The 19,086-nt window shown below is 45.3% G+C and overlaps 1 protein-coding gene across 2 annotated transcripts; it reads left to right on the forward strand.

Annotated features, from left to right (window-relative positions):
* The first annotated feature begins 224 nt into the window (after positions 1-224).
* Positions 225-17,584, forward strand: RpL35A (ribosomal protein L35A). 2 transcript variants are annotated; one of them, XM_037429992.2, is made up of 4 exons: positions 225-276; positions 659-773; positions 8,289-8,441; positions 17,384-17,584. In XM_037429992.2, the coding sequence occupies exons 2-4, from the start codon at positions 667-669 to the stop codon at positions 17,556-17,558; spliced, it is 435 nt and encodes a 144-aa protein (XP_037285889.1). In that variant the 5' UTR covers positions 225-276; positions 659-666; the 3' UTR covers positions 17,559-17,584. The 2 variants fall into 2 exon arrangements, with proteins under 2 accessions (XP_037285889.1, XP_075732580.1); XM_075876465.1 differs by lacking the exon at positions 225-276 and adding an exon at positions 359-404.
* The last annotated feature ends 1,502 nt before the right edge of the window (positions 17,585-19,086 follow it).

The raw sequence follows: 19,086 nt of genomic DNA on the forward strand, positions 1-19,086 counted from the left end.
ACACATTCATACACAATTCATGCACAATAAGAACGATTTGCACTGCCACAGCGATGGCTGAAGCAGACGACAGCGAACAGGTGCTGCCTAGCGCCACGCCGCTCGTAGGTGACGGCCCTAGCGGCAGAAGGTATGAACTAGAACGTGGGCGCTGGAAGAGGTGCTCTCTGGGCAGGTCAGGAGTGTAGTAGGTCATGGTCTTCACAAACGTTTTCTTTAGGTGGATTGAGTCGAGCCTAGCCAAAGCCGTTCCTTTCGTCCATAAAGTTGTAAAAGGTGAGAAGCGCGTTTGATTTCTCATTGTACAAATGTCATATATGTCTGACTTAAACTATTCCTAGGCTAAAATAATTATGTAGGCGTATCGCTTAATATCTTAACTTAGCAAGATAAGCGCTAAACAGGTGTTTCCTATTTCTTATTGCACGGATTCATTCAGATCGCGTTGTGCCTCGTCGCTGTGAGCCCCTTAAGAAACGCTGTGTGCTGTCTATTGAGCCGCCTGCTTGCTCACGTGCCGGCACAATCGAGGAGTCGCTAGCTGTCTGAATATCAGGGCTGGTGTCAAAGAGTAATTCGGGCGTGTGCTGCATAGTGTAATATGCCCGTAGTCCGTTGAATCGGCGAGTACGTAAGTGACCATCGTGCGTGTGTGCAGTGCCAGACATGGCCAAGGAGAAGCCCGCCAAAGCGCCCGCTGTTTCCTCCAAAGTGGACAAGGTGGCTGCACCTGCAGAAGTCAAAGAGGGCGGCCGGAAAAGGCCGCTGTGCAGGTGAGCACTGTTTCTGCCCGTGTGTGGTGAACGATCAGGCTTGTGAGAAAACCGTCATGATGTGTGGGTTTCGTTTTTGTGGTCTGTTCGTCTTCCTCTGCCGCAGTTCGAAAGTATGTTTGATGTAACACATTGTGGTTTCTACAAAAGTGACTACTGCACACGACCGTCAAATCAACCTTCTGCAGTCACGTTGAATCCTCGATGTTTTGGGTTGTTGTGACACCTAAATCAGCAATAACACCAAAGTTCGTGAAAAGACAGATTTCTTACTTGCCCGAATACTCGTTTGTGCGCGCCCGGCATTCCACCAGAGCATGTTTCAAGTCAACATGTACATGAGTGTTGAGGGCTCCCTTAACTATGCTGTCCTTTTCCATTTGGATCTCTATAACGTTCACTTTGCTTTTATGCGCTCATTTAGGTCAGCACCACGGTGGCATGTGGTTGCCTTCAGTTGCAATAGAGAAGTCGTCACATCTTGATGTAGACATAGCTTGCATGTCACATTAGCTGGCTCATTTGTGGGGCGGCTGTACTGGTATGCCACTGGGGTGACCACCACCTCCTCTATGAATGTGTGCTCGTACCGAATCTCTTAACGGCAAAATGTGGCACTGCTTTCGAGGGTCGCATGTTCGAGTAGTTGCCAAAACAGTTATGGGGAACCTGCGCTGGAGTTTCCGCGGACATGGAGCGCCGCCTAGTCGAGCACGGCCGGAAATATTCGTGTGCACGAATATTAACGTAAACAATGCTGCTGTGCACGATGATCATACGAGGTTAAAGAAGCTTCCAGAGTCTGCGTTACTGTTGTATTCACGAATGCCACAACAACAAAATGTTTCAATGACACAAAAAATAATCCAGAGCATGCATAGTTGACTCCCTCCGGCATCGTTTCCAGGAATGCACAGGGGTTATTACAAGTTTTTTGAGTAAAACTTTCTTTGTAAACGTTCGAGAAAGCAGATGAAAACTTCAGTGGTGTAAGCGTCGCGCTGTATATTACATACATTGTATTGTAACGTGAGGAGTGACATTTCATTACGTTTAGGAAGAAAAAAAAAAGATAGAATTTCAATACTCCGTATGTGAGGGTCGACCTTAGTAGCAAAAATCTCAAAGAAAAAAAATTCGCGTCATATTCGTGTAAATACAGCATTATATTGGTCACTTGCGCAGTTCATGACCGGTTGCAAGGCAATAACTGCTAGAAAAGCCGTGATGATCTACGCATGTTGCATCGGACCACACACCGCACATCAACCATGGAACCACCACAAAGTCAATCCCCACCAGGTTGTTCAAATGCATTTTTCTTTTTTAAATATCAGGCTTAGATGCCGGCCAAACGCAAGCTTGCAAACAGTCTGTAGACGAATTGACTTGCACGACTGCTGCGACATGTTTGCATTTCTGCTAACACCACTAATCTCCGCTTCACACTGGCCTTTCAAGGGAAGGTTGCCTTAGATATTCATTTCACGATCCACTGTCAAGTTCGAGCACTTGAAGACCACGATATGAGCATTTTGTGGGTTTATGCTAGCCGTTGAATACACGATAAAGGAAAGAGGGTAGTGAAACAGCTTCTGTAATATATTGTGCAAGAGCTGCAACTACCAGCTACGTAAGTGTGACGTTCTCGCTCAAAATTACTGTCACCTGGCCAAATGCTACTTAAGTTTTGCCTGATAAACTACTAATTTTACTTTAAAGCGGGTGCATAACCAGCAAACTGTACACTACAGCGAGCTTCGCAAGTGCTATTTGAACACACTTACCTGTAAGTTTACGCTGTAAAATGCAGTCGAAAATTAACACTGTTTCTTCAGTGTCGTAGATGTACTTAACGTCGAACAGCGTCCATCCTTTCGACAACACAGTCTCGTGAAAGTATCCGACACATAGTGAAACTGTAGTGGAGAACAATCGCTGGCATTGCTGCTCGCCCGCTGTGTCGCAGTTTTCAGCGAAGTGTCCAATTCTTCGCTGGTCTTGCACGTTCTAAAGTACCTACAACACGACGCACACCGGACAAAGCCGGGGTAGTGCCACACGGTGTTCACCGTGTCAGTGATAGAAGTGCTGCTGCAATTGCTCCAAACTGCCCCAAAAGAGAAATGCTGCTCCAAAGTGCAATATTTGGTAGTAACTGCGCCAAACCTGCCCTAAAACGGTGTTGGCAAACAAAAAGAAAGAAGTTGAACCATGGGACCATCCCGTGAGCATAAGCGAAACCAAAAGTAAACTGTATACACTGTCGTTCTGGTATGCTACACCGTGGTGTAAGTCCAGAAAAATCTCAAGGGGTGACACATATCAGGCCATGGTGTCCAATTCGTATTTTTAATACCGGTTAAACTTTTTATCTATATAGGAATTGAATCATGCTTTCAGATGAAATTTTAAAAAATGAGCATGGGGTCCGAGCTCGAGCAGTTGCATTGTTCTATTCAGTCTCTTTTCCTCACATTTTTTTTTATTTCGATAGTTTACACAGGTGAGGGGCATTTAACACAGGTGTGCATTAAAAAGATAAAAAGCCTTTTAAAAAGTTGATTGCGCAATAGGGAGCTTGCATGAACGGCGGCGACGTTGTGCACTCTGGGTAGGCATCCATTTTTTTGTCAGAGGCGGCTGGCGAGTGCAGCAGCGCAGTCGTGTTTGCGTAGCTTGCAGGCGTGATCGAGTGCAAGCGCGATGCAAATGTAACTCCAAGAAGTGTCGTGCACGATGTCAGCCTCACCGGAAGACTACACCGCAGCGCTGTGCCAGAAAGACCTTAGGCGGTACGAAAAAGAGACGACAATCAGCTCCGAGTGGACTTGTTCACGCTTCATGCAGGCGGCTGTGTGACGTGGATTTGTGGCTGCATGTCGACAGCTCCGATATTCATGAATTTCTCATTCCGAGGACGAGTTTGATTACCCAGGAGCTGTGAAGTCCAGAAAGGCCCTCGAGGGTCACATCATTGTGAAGAGTGGCCGAGCGCGGGAGCTGTGGGTGAAGAAAGTCGCCGCCGACACCGTGGTCGTTGTCACTCCAGTAAGACTTGTTCAAAAATTGAGGAGCGCTCTTCTCGTGCACACGCAACATAGTCCACGTAGAATAGCAACGCAGTAGGATGCGAGCAGGCTTCGCTGTTACTGGCCATGCATGTGTATTGCACGCCAAGGATTTCGCCATCACTCTTGCCCATGAACAAGATGTCGATGGGGGTTGTTAACACACTGGGAGTTTAACCTGAACAGAAGCAAACATTAGCATCTACGGCAAAATCAAGTAACCTAACACCTCTTACTTGAGTGACAATGATGAAGGTGTCAGCAGCGAATTTCTTCACCCACCGCTCCCACAACCAGCCATTTGTCACAAGGTTGTGGCCATTGATTGCCTTTCGACTTCAACAGCTCCCGGGTAATCAAACTCGTCCTTGGAACAAGAAATTCATGAATAACCGTGCTGTCGACGCGCAGCCACAAGTTCACGTCACTTACACGGCCGCCCGCATGAAATGTGAACGGGTCTACTCTGAGCTGATTCTCGTCTGTTCTTCGCACCGCTCGAGGTCTTTGTGGCACAGCGTTGCGGTGTAGTCTTCCGGTGAAGCTGACATCGTGCACAACACTTGGAGTTAAATTTGCATCGCGCTCGCACTCAATCACGAGTTCGCTGCTGCACTCCCCGGCCGCTTTTGACAAAGAAATGGCTGCCTACCCAGAGTGCATAGCATCGCCGCCGTTCATGCAAGCTTCCTTAACTCAAACATATCACATCCTAAAGTTAAATCTCAAGAGGGACACTTGAGGGGGCTGTCCACCACAGCCTGAACACCAGAAAAGTCCAGACTCTCTTGACCCCCCCCCCCCCCCCCCTCCACGCCCATGATTCACGCCAACTATACTGCTTGTATACTACAGTCGAACCTCGATATATCGGACGGCGCGGCGATCACGAAATAGTTCGATATATCCAGAATTCAATATAAAAAAATCACGAAAAAAATGCGTCAACAGCTTGCTGAAAACAACCAACGAACCGTTCAAGCGTGGTGCAGTAAATACTCACTTGAATATTCAAACATAGTATTTATTGGGTTGGTTTAAAATATTTAAAAAGAGTAGCCTGCTTTTTGTTGGCCATGGCGTGTTTGACGACTGCGTCCTCAATATAGTCCAGGCGATCCATAAGTGATAGGCCGGTGCCTTCAATCGCGCCGCAGTGGCAGCGCACAAGGGCCAAGGCAGCTACGACCTCAGCTGATGTCGAGAACGGGGCACTATCAGCGCTTGCGGGATCCACCTCGGCAGAGTCTTCATTTGGCTGCTCAGCAGTGGCTTCGGCGACAATCTCCACATCCGTGAGCTCCGTCGTTCGGAGTTAGGCTCGTCGGCAGGATTTCAAGCTGGACGGTTGTGCCCTCGCGATCTCCGACGCCAGCGTAGCTCCCGCCGACTGGTTCGCCCTCCGCGGTCTCCTGACGCCGTGCAGCTCTCGCATTGTGGCGCCCCGCCCTTGGACAGCGCGCGACAGGCCCAACTCCAAACGCACGAACACTGCGAGCACCACGACCGATGCCTGCCCATGCTACGGGGGAGGAGCTTGCAACAAGTGGTGGGGGTAGTGGTTGTAAGGAAGAAGAAAAAGGCACCTAATTTCTGTCTGCCTTCAGGCGACACGGCGCAGCGCCTTATAGGGGTGGGGGGAAAGAGGGATAAAAAGAATAGAAGGAAATAGATGAAGAAATAGACAGGCAAGCCACGGAAAAAAGAAGGAGATAGGAAAGTGGGGATCCGGTCGAAGCAGTCCAAGGGCGGGGCGCCACAATGCGAGAGCTGCACGGCGTCGGGAGACCGCGGAGGGCGAACCAGTCGGCGGGAGCTACGCTGGCGTCGGAGATCGCGAGGGCACAACCGTCCAGCTTGAAATCCTGTGAGCGAATCCTCCCAACAAGTGCGCAGTGTGCCGTTGACACCATAGAGACTGCAACGACTGCAAGCTGCAAGGCTGAGGCGCGCGTACGCCGCTACTTCAAAAGTGGCGCTCTCGGCGCCATCGATGTGTGCAGCATTCGTAAACGCCCGCCGCTCTACCGCTACTTTTGAGAGTTGCGGGAAAGCTCGCCGCCTGTCAATGGAGCGCGGGCGGTTTGGAGCGGCTGCGTTCGATATATCCATTATATGTCAAACTTTGTTCGAAATAAAAAATCAATAATGCATGCGATTTCCCGCGTGATATAGGAACCGTTCGATATAGGCAATAATTCGATATAGGCAATAATTCGATATATCTGTGTTCGATATATTGATGTTTGACTGTAGCTGCATACTAGCATACGGCATGTTTACTAATAAATATAAATATTTATTAGGTGCTCAAGTGGTGTTTTAGACTTCAGTAGTAGTTCGGAACATGCGTCTGCTCCGAAAACACCAATAGCAACCCTAAGCTATACCATTTTTTTTCTGCTCCGAAAACGCTTGAGCTTGCTCCAAAGCACCATTTTTTTTGCTCCAGAAGAATCTGCTCCAAAAAGCAAAATGTCGCTTCCATCACTGCCGTGTGTTACAGAATGCGCGGTGTGTACGAGGGCACATCAAAACGTGCCCGTAGTACGCCTAAACTTAATTTGACGTACGACACCATATGTGTCACGAGTGGGATATTTTGAAAAGATCCCAGTGACTTTAAGAGTACAGAGTAGTCTGTGGCTAGGAATCAAACCAATTGCAATAAATAAATTACAAAAAAAAGACCCTTTCGTGCATTACAACATGTACTAACGCTGCTTGTCAGTTTCTGTTGGACTTATGGAAAAATGAACCACTTGGCGTTATTATGGGGTTCGAAAGTTTAGTTTTCATGAACTGCACTTTGCTCATGCGGTGGCATCTCAGTGGTAATTTCGGTATTGCATACTGCTGCCTGTACGTTGCATGCACACAGTCGATGCGATGGAAAGTTCGACAAAACGGACCATTCATGTGATGTTTACGTATGTCCGAATGGTGTACGTCACTTCAAGCTATGCAGTAAAAGCAGACAACGTTGGGCCAGGCAACTGCTACGTCAGAAGGCCCGTTCAGGCGGGGGGATTCGAAGTGCACTAATGTTGTGCGGACTGCTACAACGTAATTTTATTTTAAAACAAGCATCTCATTGGTGCGAAAGAAACCCTACGAGATTTCTGGATCACTATACACAACTTGCAGGACAGGTTTGTTCCTGTTTGCGCTGTGTTAACCTTCGTGCGGCAGATCGTTTGCCTTGGGCTTATGAAGAAGAATTGTTCAGGAAATTACGCAGGCAGCAGCTTTGCTTGGGGAACACGGATCCTGTGGTTTCCTAGTTCATGGTGTTGTATGTAATGGGTGAAACAACTTTGCACGAGATTTGAAAAGACAACTTGCTTGTTATGGAGTGGCACCTGCCCACATGTATGTTCAATGTCTTGAGGTCCATCCTGCTTTAGCACTCGGAAATAGGGTGCTCCGCTTTTCGGACAGCTCTTTTGTGCAGTCCCATGGGTTTGTGATCACCTTTGGCGTACAGTACATCCCCGCTTCTGGTCCTTTTTTATCTCGTACTTCTCATGCGCCAGTCAAATATTGCAGAAATTGCCATTGCGACATTAATACGACACCGATAAGAAATGCGAGGGCCACACAGCTTTACTCGTTTGCTGCCATGTGCTCAGTGATAGTGGTGCATGCAAAGATCGTATCCCAGAGTTTTGCGGTGTGACGTACTTGCAAGTTGTGTATTTCAGCAATCAACGTCGTCTTTATATTTGCCTTTAGTTTCTCTTTAAACATACGTGTTGACAGCTGTATTGGCATGATATTCATATGGGATCTTTTTTTCAAACAGTTTGAAGCTGTGTTGCAGAATACTTGAGGGCCATGCAGAATGCCTTGACTCGCTCTCTGCTTGAGCTGGGATGTTTATTCTTCGTTTTCATTGATTTAACTTATCGACAAATTTTTTGTGACACAGGCTTCTTTACACTGTGTTGCTTAGTAGGCAGAATTTTTTAAAATTAATTAATCGAAATTATGTGAGAAGCCTATTGCTTGTTAAGCACTTGACTGCATCCGCGAGGACCACTAGCGTCAGGGTCGGCATATTGAAGGTCTGCACTCTTGCTGCATGCGCTGGGTCTGACATCCGTATGGTGCGACTTTATGAGTAGAGACCTCTTGAATACCTGTACGAACAGCGCAGACATGTTGCATGAACAGACCTTCAAAATGGTGGGGCCATGGTGTTGCCACCTTGTGTGTCAGTGCATACCCTCTATGGTTTTGTGGTCGTTCTCCTGACACTTGTGGTTATAGTTTATCATTTTGTGAAGTTGACTGCTCATTGCTAACACTAAAAGCGAACAGTTGTGTTGACTAGAAAGGAAATGCCTTCTTGATGCATCACACTGCTTCATTATAATTTTGATTCCTTGTGTGGGTTGCGCACGTGTGCTACAGACTCACTACTGTGATGTGCTGTTTGCAGGTTGTACTGCAAGGCAGTGTTTGTTGGTTACCGGAGGGGCCTGCGCAACCAGCATGAGCACACATCCCTGCTCAAAATTGAAGGTGTTGATGCACGCCGAGACACAGGATTCTACCTGGGCAAGCGTGCTGTCTTCGTCTACACGGCGAAGAAGTGAGTGCTTCACTGCCATAGAGCATGGAGCTCCATTTATTGTGTTGTTACTTGTAGCAGCTGTACATTTGACGTTCCCATAACCATGGTTGAGCTGAAAGGACTACATTTCATATGAATACCTCAGAATTGTGCCAAATCTGCTCCAAAACGCTGATTTGAGTACATCTGCCGAGGATTCGTACTCAGCCCTGTGTTAGAGGAAAGTTGCAGCAAGTGAAAAACTGCCAGCATTTTCCTTCTTTGCGTACAGTACAACTTTCAGGGGACCATGCAAGACCGTTGTATAATCAGGGTTTCATATACAGCCAAACTAGCAACATCGAAACCCACGGGGTGCGGAAAGAGTTTGCTTGTAGGGAAATCCAAAAAAAGATATAGCTGGCCCGAGCTAGCAAAACAAAGCAACTTTTTTTATTAGCAAAATTCAAAAAGTGTTGCCTGTTTCCTTTTCTTTCTCAGCAATGTTGTAAAGCAATTCTCGTACATTCATAGTAACGCCATGTTAAAAAGCGTGCTGAAATAATTATTTCCACGTACTAACCAAAGAGGCACTCTAACGCTAGCAGCTATCCACCGTCAACAAGGCATCACATGACGCAGAAGTGCAGGTGTAATGTCGAATGGTGATTTACTCTATGCTATTTTTATCTACTAGTCGTAGCTAGCTTATTTCTCGGGTTTATAACACAAAAGTCGGTTGCTCTTACCAGCGACCACGTTGGCCTAGTGAGAAAAGAACAAAAAGCATTGGTATTGAAAAAGGCATCATTCTGCAATTGAACCCAGTGTGGCAGTGTGGACAATTGAGCGACTGAGCTTTGTCTTCGAATTATCTGGGGCTAAAAAGCAAGCCAGTGGCATAAGTGGGGTAGTCTCATCAAGCAGTGGTGGCCCCCATACTTGGTCAACAGCGGTGATTTCTAATGGTGCTAATATGTAATTTAGACTATCTTTGTTTTAATTAAAATATGCATCGAAATGTTCAAGATTGTGTTTACTGCATGGCATTAAATATCTGAGCCCAGAATTGCACCGTCAAATTTTCTTGATGGGGATGTGCAAAATAAAATACAGTAAAACCTCATTAATTTGAAGTCACTGGGACCTTGAGAAATCTTCGAATTAAGCAGGTTTTCGAATTAACAGAACATACAAAGTGGGGAACGAAAGCAACTTGGAATTTATTCAAATTAATCAGAGCTGGTCTTTTGCTGTGCTGGCTAGTTTGTGGCTCCAAGGATTATGTTTTCCAGCAATACCTGGTCACTGTTTTGCCGCAAACAAAGAGGAATTCCAGGCTTTACTGCTGTCACGGAGAAAAAAAAAACTGAATTGCACGTTAGCGAAAAAAAAGACATCTTCACTGCAGTACAGTAGTGACATGCGGGCAGCATGTCACCTGCTCCTTTCTGCGTCAGCACGTCATGATGCAACCATTCGCCCATTCTTTCTCATAAAATGAAGAATTTGATAATAGACAGTGTGATGAAATTCGCGATGTGTTTGGGCTGGAAAATATCGCCGTTGAAGTTTTCGACCCTAGTTTTCGAAGTAGGCGTTGCAGGCAAGAACTCCGCCAGCTGTGCAAGTGTGCGAATTGCTGGAGCAACCGGCACTTAGAGGTACACATACATCGTGGATTTCTCCAGACGGTCCTTGGTTAATTTTTTTTAAGTTCTCAGAAAGAATGGATAAATCTTCATATTGCTGTATTGCAGTGAAGCACGTCTTGTTTTCCACAGGCGCATATTTCAGTAGATCACGAGACCGTTTTTTTTTATAATTTCATTTTTCATGCTGGAAGTAGTGGGACTGAAGTTCTTCAGCCAGCACTCAATATCGCTAAAGTACATTGCCTAGTGGCTTTAAGGGCTGTCGTTTCCGCAGATTTGCAGCGAAATCTAGCATCGGCCTACTGCACCCAAGGTTTTTGAATTAACCGGACTTGTGCTGACCGCCGCTTCAAACTATCTGCTCAAACACACATTACAAAATACAGGACCCTGAAAATACTTAGAAATAAGTGGGATTTCGAAATAACTGAGTTCGAATTAATGAGGTTTTACTGTATTTATGCATTGACTCCAGTAGACTGCTGACGGGGAACCGAGAATTTTTCGTTGTACCGGAAATTTTGTTGAAGTAATGTTTGTTGTAGCAGTGTTCGACTGTAATCAGTAAACTAAAAATATAGGCAGTGACACTCAGCCTTGCTGAATGAAGGGGTTCAGACCGCCTGGATAAGCCGACAGCACGACCTTGTGCATGTAAAATCGATTAAAGTATTTTTGCGAATGGCACTTAATGGCAGCTCAAGGAGGTGTTCGCAAATCTTTATTGTCAACTTTGAAAAACCAAATACAATGTGCATTTTTTTCCTGATACGTCGAGCCCTAAAATTGCCTGTTCATGAAAACAAAAGCGAAACTGCATTGACAACAGGCTCCCGTCGGAGTAGCCAGCTGCAGTGTCATCGGAAGTGCTGCTACATGCTGCTCTAAATTGTGTTTTTTATTAGTAACCGGTTCCCAAATGGCACTGTCAAAATGAAGACGAGCAGTGAAGATGACCCACTTGCAAGCCCTAAAGAAACTGAAAAGAATTTGTACAATTCTAGCATGTTAATACGCAACTTTGTTGGCTCGTGTTTATGCAACAATAATTGTCATATTAAGCTTGCAAATCATTTAGCTACATTCAAATTTACATCCAATCCATATTGTTGATGCGTAGAAATGATCGAGATTTTGTTTTAAATATATAGCTCACATTACGGGCATTGATAAACAACCTAATCATTTGTTTTTTTTTTGCAGTTTACGTTGATTGTAGGCTGTAAAACATCTTTCATATAAAGTTGCCATTGGCCATACCATGCTGAATGCGCCAGTTCTCGTCTTTCATATAAAGTAGTAATATATTTATGCAATACTTCAGTGATGCTTCATATTCTTGGAGTTGTATGGCAGATATGCTCTAAACACCAATAGCTTCTGTAAACTAGCATGTTCTCTGCTATGGAAACCCTTGTGGCTGCTCGACAATGGTACTTCCTTGCTCATAAAAGTAAAAGGACGCTTCCATCAGTGCATTGCCATCACAATGATTGGAGCGTGAGTTTGTGTTGGTTGCCTTTATCCGTGGCAGCTGTGCACATTGTGATTTGTTGCTGGTGATTGCAGCTCGTGATTTTCTGCCATTACCGCATTTACTCGCGTAATGAATGCACTTGCATACCGTAATTACTCGAATCTGACGCGCACCTTTTTTTCGATTAAGCGAGTTCATAAATCGCATGTGTGTTATAATAGAGTACGAAAAAAAAAATGAATACGGTCATTCTATTGCCATCGGCATTTCCAAAATGGCCGCCCCCTTCGTGCGTCGGCATGGCACGTCGGCCATTTCTGCCTGTGTGTTTCCCATGTGCGGCACTTCGTACGTGTACTGAGGAGTTCGTCATCTTGTAGTGCATTAGCATCGACGGCATGGAAGGGCCGACTCCAAAAACTCGAGTGCACCACGATGCCGCTTTTAAAAGAAAAGTCATCGCGTGTGCAGAAACAGACGGAAATCGGGTCGCATCGCGGTCTTTCGGAGTTCCCGAAACGTGCTTGCGGGACTGGCAAAAACAAAAGCAGAAGATTGTCGACAGAAAAGATTCACGCAAAGGCTTCAGTGGACCACAGCAGGGTCGGTTTCCGCAAATTGAAGAGCTGCTCGCCAAGTATGTGCTTGAGCAGCGAGCGGCGCAGTGGCCCGTGACGACAGAACTGCTCCAAGTGCGGGCTATGCAATTAGCTTTGGAAAAAGGGCTAATGCGGAGCCAGTTTAAAGCGAGCAGGTGCTGGCTAACTAACTTTATGAAGAGGAAAGGCTTTTCCCTCCGAAGGTGAACGGGCATCTGCGAAAAGTTTTGCGGAGAAGTGCGATGAAAAGCTGCACAGTTTTCAGAAGTTCATCCTAAACTTGTGACACAACAACGGCTACCTGCTTGGGCAGATCGGGAATGCCGATTAGACGCCTGTTTACTTCGACATGCCTGGCACCACTACTTTCGAGAAGAAGGGGGCGAAGCAAGTTCGCGTGCTGACATCGGTCCACGGTAAAACTACAGTGACGGAAATGCTCTGTTACACATCAATGTGGGCACGAGCTTCCCCCGTACCTCATATTTAAATGGAAGACGCTCCCGAAAGGAGTCCTTTTTTCGAGTGGTGTGATCGCGCGGGCCAGCGAGAAAAATGGGTGTGCGTTGCAATTGATGTCTTACTTTTTTTTTTTTCGTCGTGGAAATCGGGTGCGCGTTACAATTGAGGGCGCGGTAGAATCGAGTAAATACGGTAATACATGCACCTGCAATTTCGGTCGTCAAAATTTGGATTTTTTTCCCTGCATAATAAACGCACCCCCCTACATTCATTTGCTGCAATCCCACTAACCGACACCTGCCGTCTCCTTGCCCATTGGATCTCTTCCTTGGTCACCTCGGCTTGCTCACTTCACCCTTTATTTCCTGCCGCTCACCGTATCATATTTGTTTTTATCAGTGCGCAACAGGTCACAAACGGTACAAGTGTAGAGGCATTGCGCTGACAAGCACACAGCGAGCAAAGATCATGAAACTGTCCGTGCCAAAGAATAAGGCCCAACCACATTTACACGATTTTCGAGCGACAACGACAAGATTTGCTGTCGCTATGGCTGTCTCAAAGGGTCATTCCTCGCCATCGTGTCGCAGGTTTCTGGAAAACCAAAAAAAATCATTGTAGCTAGTAACCGACATTGCAGCAAGCTACCACCGAAGCACCAAAAATAACCGTGAATAACAGGATTAAAGAAGGACGGCCGTCGCTTCACTGTCCACATAAGTTGCTGTAGAAAAGAAAGCCTATATCTTGCGTTCCTTGAAGTACGCACAGATAACAAGCAGGAAGAGCAAGTTGCAACCGAAGTACCAACAGAGCCTGGCCGCCACGAGAATTGGAGGTGCTGCCATTTTGTGGAAATAATCACCATCTTTTCTTGTGATTATTTCCACAACATGGCAGCACCTCTGATTCTGGCACAACATGGCACCCTCGAGATCACAGCAGGTACCATTGTTGGGGTTAAACAATTGCGAGAAAACATTGCCGCGAAACACTTTTATGGTGTGCGTGGGCACAGCTTGCAGAAGATAGTGCCATTAACCACCGAAGATGAGTGAAGTGCAACAGAGAAGCAGTTTCCAAACAATGTATACACGTATGTCAATTGCGAAAGGCTAAGTGACTTAACTTTTTTTTGTAGTACGGCAGTTTTTGCGCTTCCCAAAAATGTTATTAAATTTCCCTGCATAATAAACGCACCCCCAACTTTGCTCCGATTTTTCTAGAAAAAAGCGCGTTCATTACGCAAGCAAATATGGTATTATGAATGTTCACTTCAAGTGAAGGTTAGTTTGCATGGTGAAAATAGCCGCATTGCATTCTGTGTGCTGAGCACATGTGCCCGCAAAGGGCACAGACAAAGGCAGATCAGCTGTATTTCGACCAGGAAGTTTTTCCATGGACCAAAAATGTTGAAGTATCCAGACCTTTTTTGACCAGCTGTAGCCACTCCATGTGAATAGAGCTTGTCTAGATAATTACCCAGAATATTCACACAATCTAGATGTACCTAGACAGTAGTGTATGAACTGCCAGGAGAATAAATTTTTCATTCACTTTCTACTTTCCTTACAGTCAACATAGTGTAACACAACCTCTTATTTTGGAGTCGGGAATATTTGGTTCACATTTGATTTGAGTAAAGCTGGTTTTTATTTCTATCAGGCGGAATCGGAAAGTTGTCGTAAGATGTAGGATTGGACTAATATTGTGTCATTTAACCAAGGTTTTTAATGTATTATCTCTGAAAGGCAAAGAAGACAACCACCCGTTTGTAGCATGAAGCCACAAGGAAATTCATACAGATTTTTCAGAAAGAAAGTCTCTTAGTTGTAGAAAATTTTGTCCTGGTCCGCCACCTTGCGGGTTTCCCCAGAACTCATTTGCAATATATTATCTCTATGGTGTTTTTTTGCTGGGAACAAACGAATTAGTCATAAAATGTGTGTTGTTGCAAAACTGGAGGTTGTAGAATTAAAGTTCCACTGTACTTGCACCATGATCGCTCATATTTTCTTTTTTAAATTGACCAAAATTTTGGGGTGCGGTTACATGGTATAAGAATGCTGTGACACATTGTTGTGAAAAATATGGCTGATGTTATTCGATGTAAAAGAGAAAACTGGTAGCAGTGGTTTAATGTGTTTGCACATTAGTGTATAGTGTTGACAAGCCATTTATCACAATTGAACACTTGTGAGGGAGTAATCATGTGTAGTGTGAGTGCAAGGGAACGAGGGCATGATGTAAACCACATAACACTTTGCCTATCACAACCTTGCAACAGTGAACTCTGCTGAGACAGTGACATGGGTGCTAGCACTGCATGGTTTGTCACAGCCCTGCTTGGCAGACATTCGCTTGGAGCTGCTGTTCTTCGTTTACACAAGGTGTCATGGCTGTTGTCGGGTTTGCTTTCTTTTTATTCATATGCAGGAAATAACTGGCTATGATACTGAAGAAAGCATACAGGAAATTACTTGTTCTTTTGATTGAAATCTCAAAGTATTACGGAAAGATTCAGCAGAATCGATGAAAAGACATGTTGCTACTGGGAGCCAAACATTTTGATTAGACCGTATGTTCTCCATTTACTCAATTCTAGGCCGACATTTTAAATTTTTTTTTCTTATAGTGGCCTTGCGGCAAAAATTGAAGCGTGTTGTTTTCATCACTTTTTGTCGGCTGTGGAATGCACAGGTTTGGTTGTATGACTGGCAACGGCTAAAATAATGCTGTTGTAATTTTACTTTCACAGAGAAACCACGCTGTTTTGAGACTAAAGTGTAACGCAGTGGCTAATTTTGTAATCGAAAGTGACGCTGCACCATGTGGGAGCGACTGCATAGGCCGTACATTTAGATTGGTGTGATGTGACAACTCACGTGTAATACTGTACGTTCTCAGATAGGCCGCACTCTTATGCACTATAAATTATAAAAGCACTGTTTATACTTCCTCAGATTTAAAAAAGTGGGATTTCTGTCTTAAAGAAAATATGAAAATGTGAAAACAATTGCGAAACGACGCCAGGAACGCTGCACAACAGCCACCACGAGGAGAGCCGTTCGATATGTCTTTAAGAGGCGCGCTGTGATTGGGAACAGCCTTTGACATTAGTGGGAGAGTGCATTGCGAAAGGAAATTAATGTTCGTTCTGGTCGTCAGCTGGGTTTTTGGAAGTTTGAAGGCTAATAACTTCTGTTACCGTACATATCATTGCGGTCATTCTTTTTGCGTTCATCTCGGCATTCAGCATTACATAAACTTCATCGTTGTAAAATGCTGACGAAAAAGCGTCAAAGGGCCTCTTTAAGTACAAAATTCTAGGTTTGGCTTATGTCGGTATTTAAGTAAAAGTGCTTGCTTGTGATCGAACACACACACAGAACTTGATTGGGTCCCGAGGAACGCTACTCCTTTAGAGCATTGTCGCAGGCCGCTCACATGGGGGAATAGGATGCTGCGCACAGAACAAACACTATTGTGACAGCTAGTAGTCATACCTGTAGTTGACGAGGGGTGCTGCTGGCTGTTATCATTGTTACCTGTGCAGTGTCTGCGGAGATGCATTCTGTGATCATCGCGAAGCAAAAGGTTGTACGTTAGATTCCCAATCAGGATGGTTTATTTTTATATATTTTTTCTTTTTCGTTCATTAACAGGCATTTTACTAATGTCATATCTATTGCGGAAATATCTCATTGAAGTCTTACTCATGTTAAAAATGATTCTGGTTGGGTGATACATTTGCTGCGGCATGTTAAGGTGTTTAACCGATTCACAATGCAGCAGTGGTGAAACTGCCCATGTATCATTTATTCATTTTTTTCGGTGTGCCCTCTGCTGCTTTGGTGGGGTCCGCAACGACTGGTATCGCCAGAATGACAGCCACTAAGATCAAGAGGCATTTCATAACTTTGCATTTTGAGAAGGGGGCATGTTCCATGGCATCTTGATGAAGGTGGATATTAGGCCGCTTGTGGTCCTTTGTGCCATTGTGCTCCGAAGTGGCATGTAAGTAAAACATTGGAGGGGCCTTACTTGAAGTAAACTGAAAATCTGAAGTGCATTATGATCATTGAGGTAAACCAAGCTGCCAGGCATAACCATGGATAGGACTAATGCTATCTGTCTCTCTCCCTCTCAGATTCTTTGTACTGCTCATACCACAGTAGCACAAAGCTTGTCCAAGGGTTGTTTTGAATGCAGAAGTGGCGTCAAAAAGTGTTTTGTTGGACATTGGCTCATATAGTTGTTGACTTTAGAAATACTTTGGAGTGCACATACTAAGTTGCTGGTTAGGAGAAAGAAAGAGGGGAAGGCAAAAATTGGAGAAGAGTAAATTGCTAATATAGGGAGGTTTTTTGTTGTAACTGCATCTGACTGAGTAGTTCCTGTGAGATATGTTTTTTGCTTGTTGGAAACAAAGTGTGCATAAGTTACAAATATGAATGCCAAAATCAGTTTTATTCGTTCTATGCTGTCTGAAAAATTTGTGAAATCAGATTTGCTGCCTTGAAAAGGGCGACTTATACTTTTTCTGTACGTAATACTGTACATTATGAATTCATGTTTTGTTTTCTCAATCACCTGAACGAATCCTGCGGAATGTCCTTTGGATTGTGTTTGTATAGTGAGGTCCGTTAGAACTTATGAACTGTGTGTTTGTGGCATAAGCAGGGACCAATCTAGAGCTTGATTACTGTATCGTGTGCAGAATATATCCTGCAAGAGAGCCTGAGTATTGTGAGCGCACGTAGAGAGTTTTCTTCTCTACAATTTCAGCAAGACGCGGGTGCCTGGTCGCAAGAAGCAGTACTCCAAAGTGCGGGCCATCTGGGGCAAGGTGACGCGTGCTCACGGCAACAGCGGCATCGTGCGTGCCAAGTTCAGGAGCAACCTCCCCGCAGCCGCCATGGGACGGCGGGTACGCATCATGCTCTATCCGTCTCGCATCTAGGAGACAATAAAAAAGTGATTATCACACCTTGTCGCATTGTTCTTGCATTATGGAAGGCCAGTCCACTAGACCACTCTTGGAACATGCCCTGGCGACATGTGAAAGCAAGCTGCCCTTTAGCACACTGATGTTCCATACTACGTCTAAGAATTCCCATTCAGAGACATGAAAATTCCCTATTTTGGGGATTTTTCCCTGCGAACATTGACGAAATTCTCAGCATATTTGCCTGCACAGGAGTACTAATGTCCACCTACATTCACGCACACGCATACCATATTTACATGTGTCTGACGTACCGGCGACTTTTGAAATCATGACGAGCCCCTCCACTGCCACACAACAAAGGCATGACTTTATTAATTTATACTGTTAGTACACTGCACACTGTGGGCTTCAAGTCTAACAGCAATAGTGAACTAGAAATCGCCCCACGTAAATATCAAACAAATCTCAAGGGCTATGCTTGCATGGTGCATGCACCAGAATAGCTTACAGCAGATGAAGGTGCACTGTGACCGCCAATTATCGGTTGTCATAGGAGAATTTAGCCATTCCTGAAATTCCCTGATTGACATCTGGGGTTTAACGTCCAAAACCACCATATGATTATGAGAGATACCATAGTGGAGGGCTCCGGAAATTTCGACCACCTTATTAAACGTGCACCCAAATCTGAGCACACGGGCCTACAGCATTTCTGCCTCCATTGGAAATGTGAAATTCCCTGTAATATCACAAAGATTCCTTTTGGCTCTAAATGACTGGCGAAAATTCCCTGCACGGAACATCACTGTTGCTCTAGCACTGTCGCAAATGTTATTTCGTTAAGCCAACTTCCGGCCAACCATAGGTCGGAAGCGCTTGTCCCTGTCGTTCTGTCCGCGTCTAAGCAGTGCGCTCTCATTTCAAAACGGTCATGTATCACCAACTGGCCCAATCGACCATATCGGCAAAACATATGGAGAGAGAAACTTCTTCATTCAGAAAGGCATGGAGAAAGAGGGCGTGGGAGGAACCCCTAGTGTCCGGGGTCCCTAGGGCGACTCCAGCGACGAGTCGGGCCCCCTGTATCAGAGCTCGAAGGACCTCGGAAGGTCCATTGCGACGAGCATCATCCCACAGCTCCTCGTTACGTAAAGGGTGAAGGAAAGCAGGTAAGGGAGGAAAGATGTTCGCAGTGCACTCGATCGAGACATGGAACGTCGTGGGCGAGTTTCCACAGCCGGGGCAACGGTCTGCATAGCACTGCGGGTAGAATTTATGAAGTGATACTAGATTGGAAAATGTTTTAGTATGTAACTGGCTTAGCGCTACGGCCTCCTCTCGCGAGAAAGATGGCGGTGAGGCGCTCTGAGTGCGACGGACGCTCCTGTAGTGACGATTGATTGATATGTGGGGTTTAACGTCCCAAAACCACTATATGATTATGAGAGACGCCGTGGTGGAGGGCTCCGGAAATTTAGTCCACCTGGGGTTCTTTAACGTGCTCCCAAATCTGAGCACACGGGCCTACAACATTTCCGCC

The sequence above is a fragment of the Rhipicephalus microplus genome, chromosome 1 (assembly GCF_043290135.1).
Source record: "Rhipicephalus microplus isolate Deutch F79 chromosome 1, USDA_Rmic, whole genome shotgun sequence".
NCBI lineage: Eukaryota > Metazoa > Arthropoda > Arachnida > Ixodida > Ixodidae > Rhipicephalus > Rhipicephalus microplus.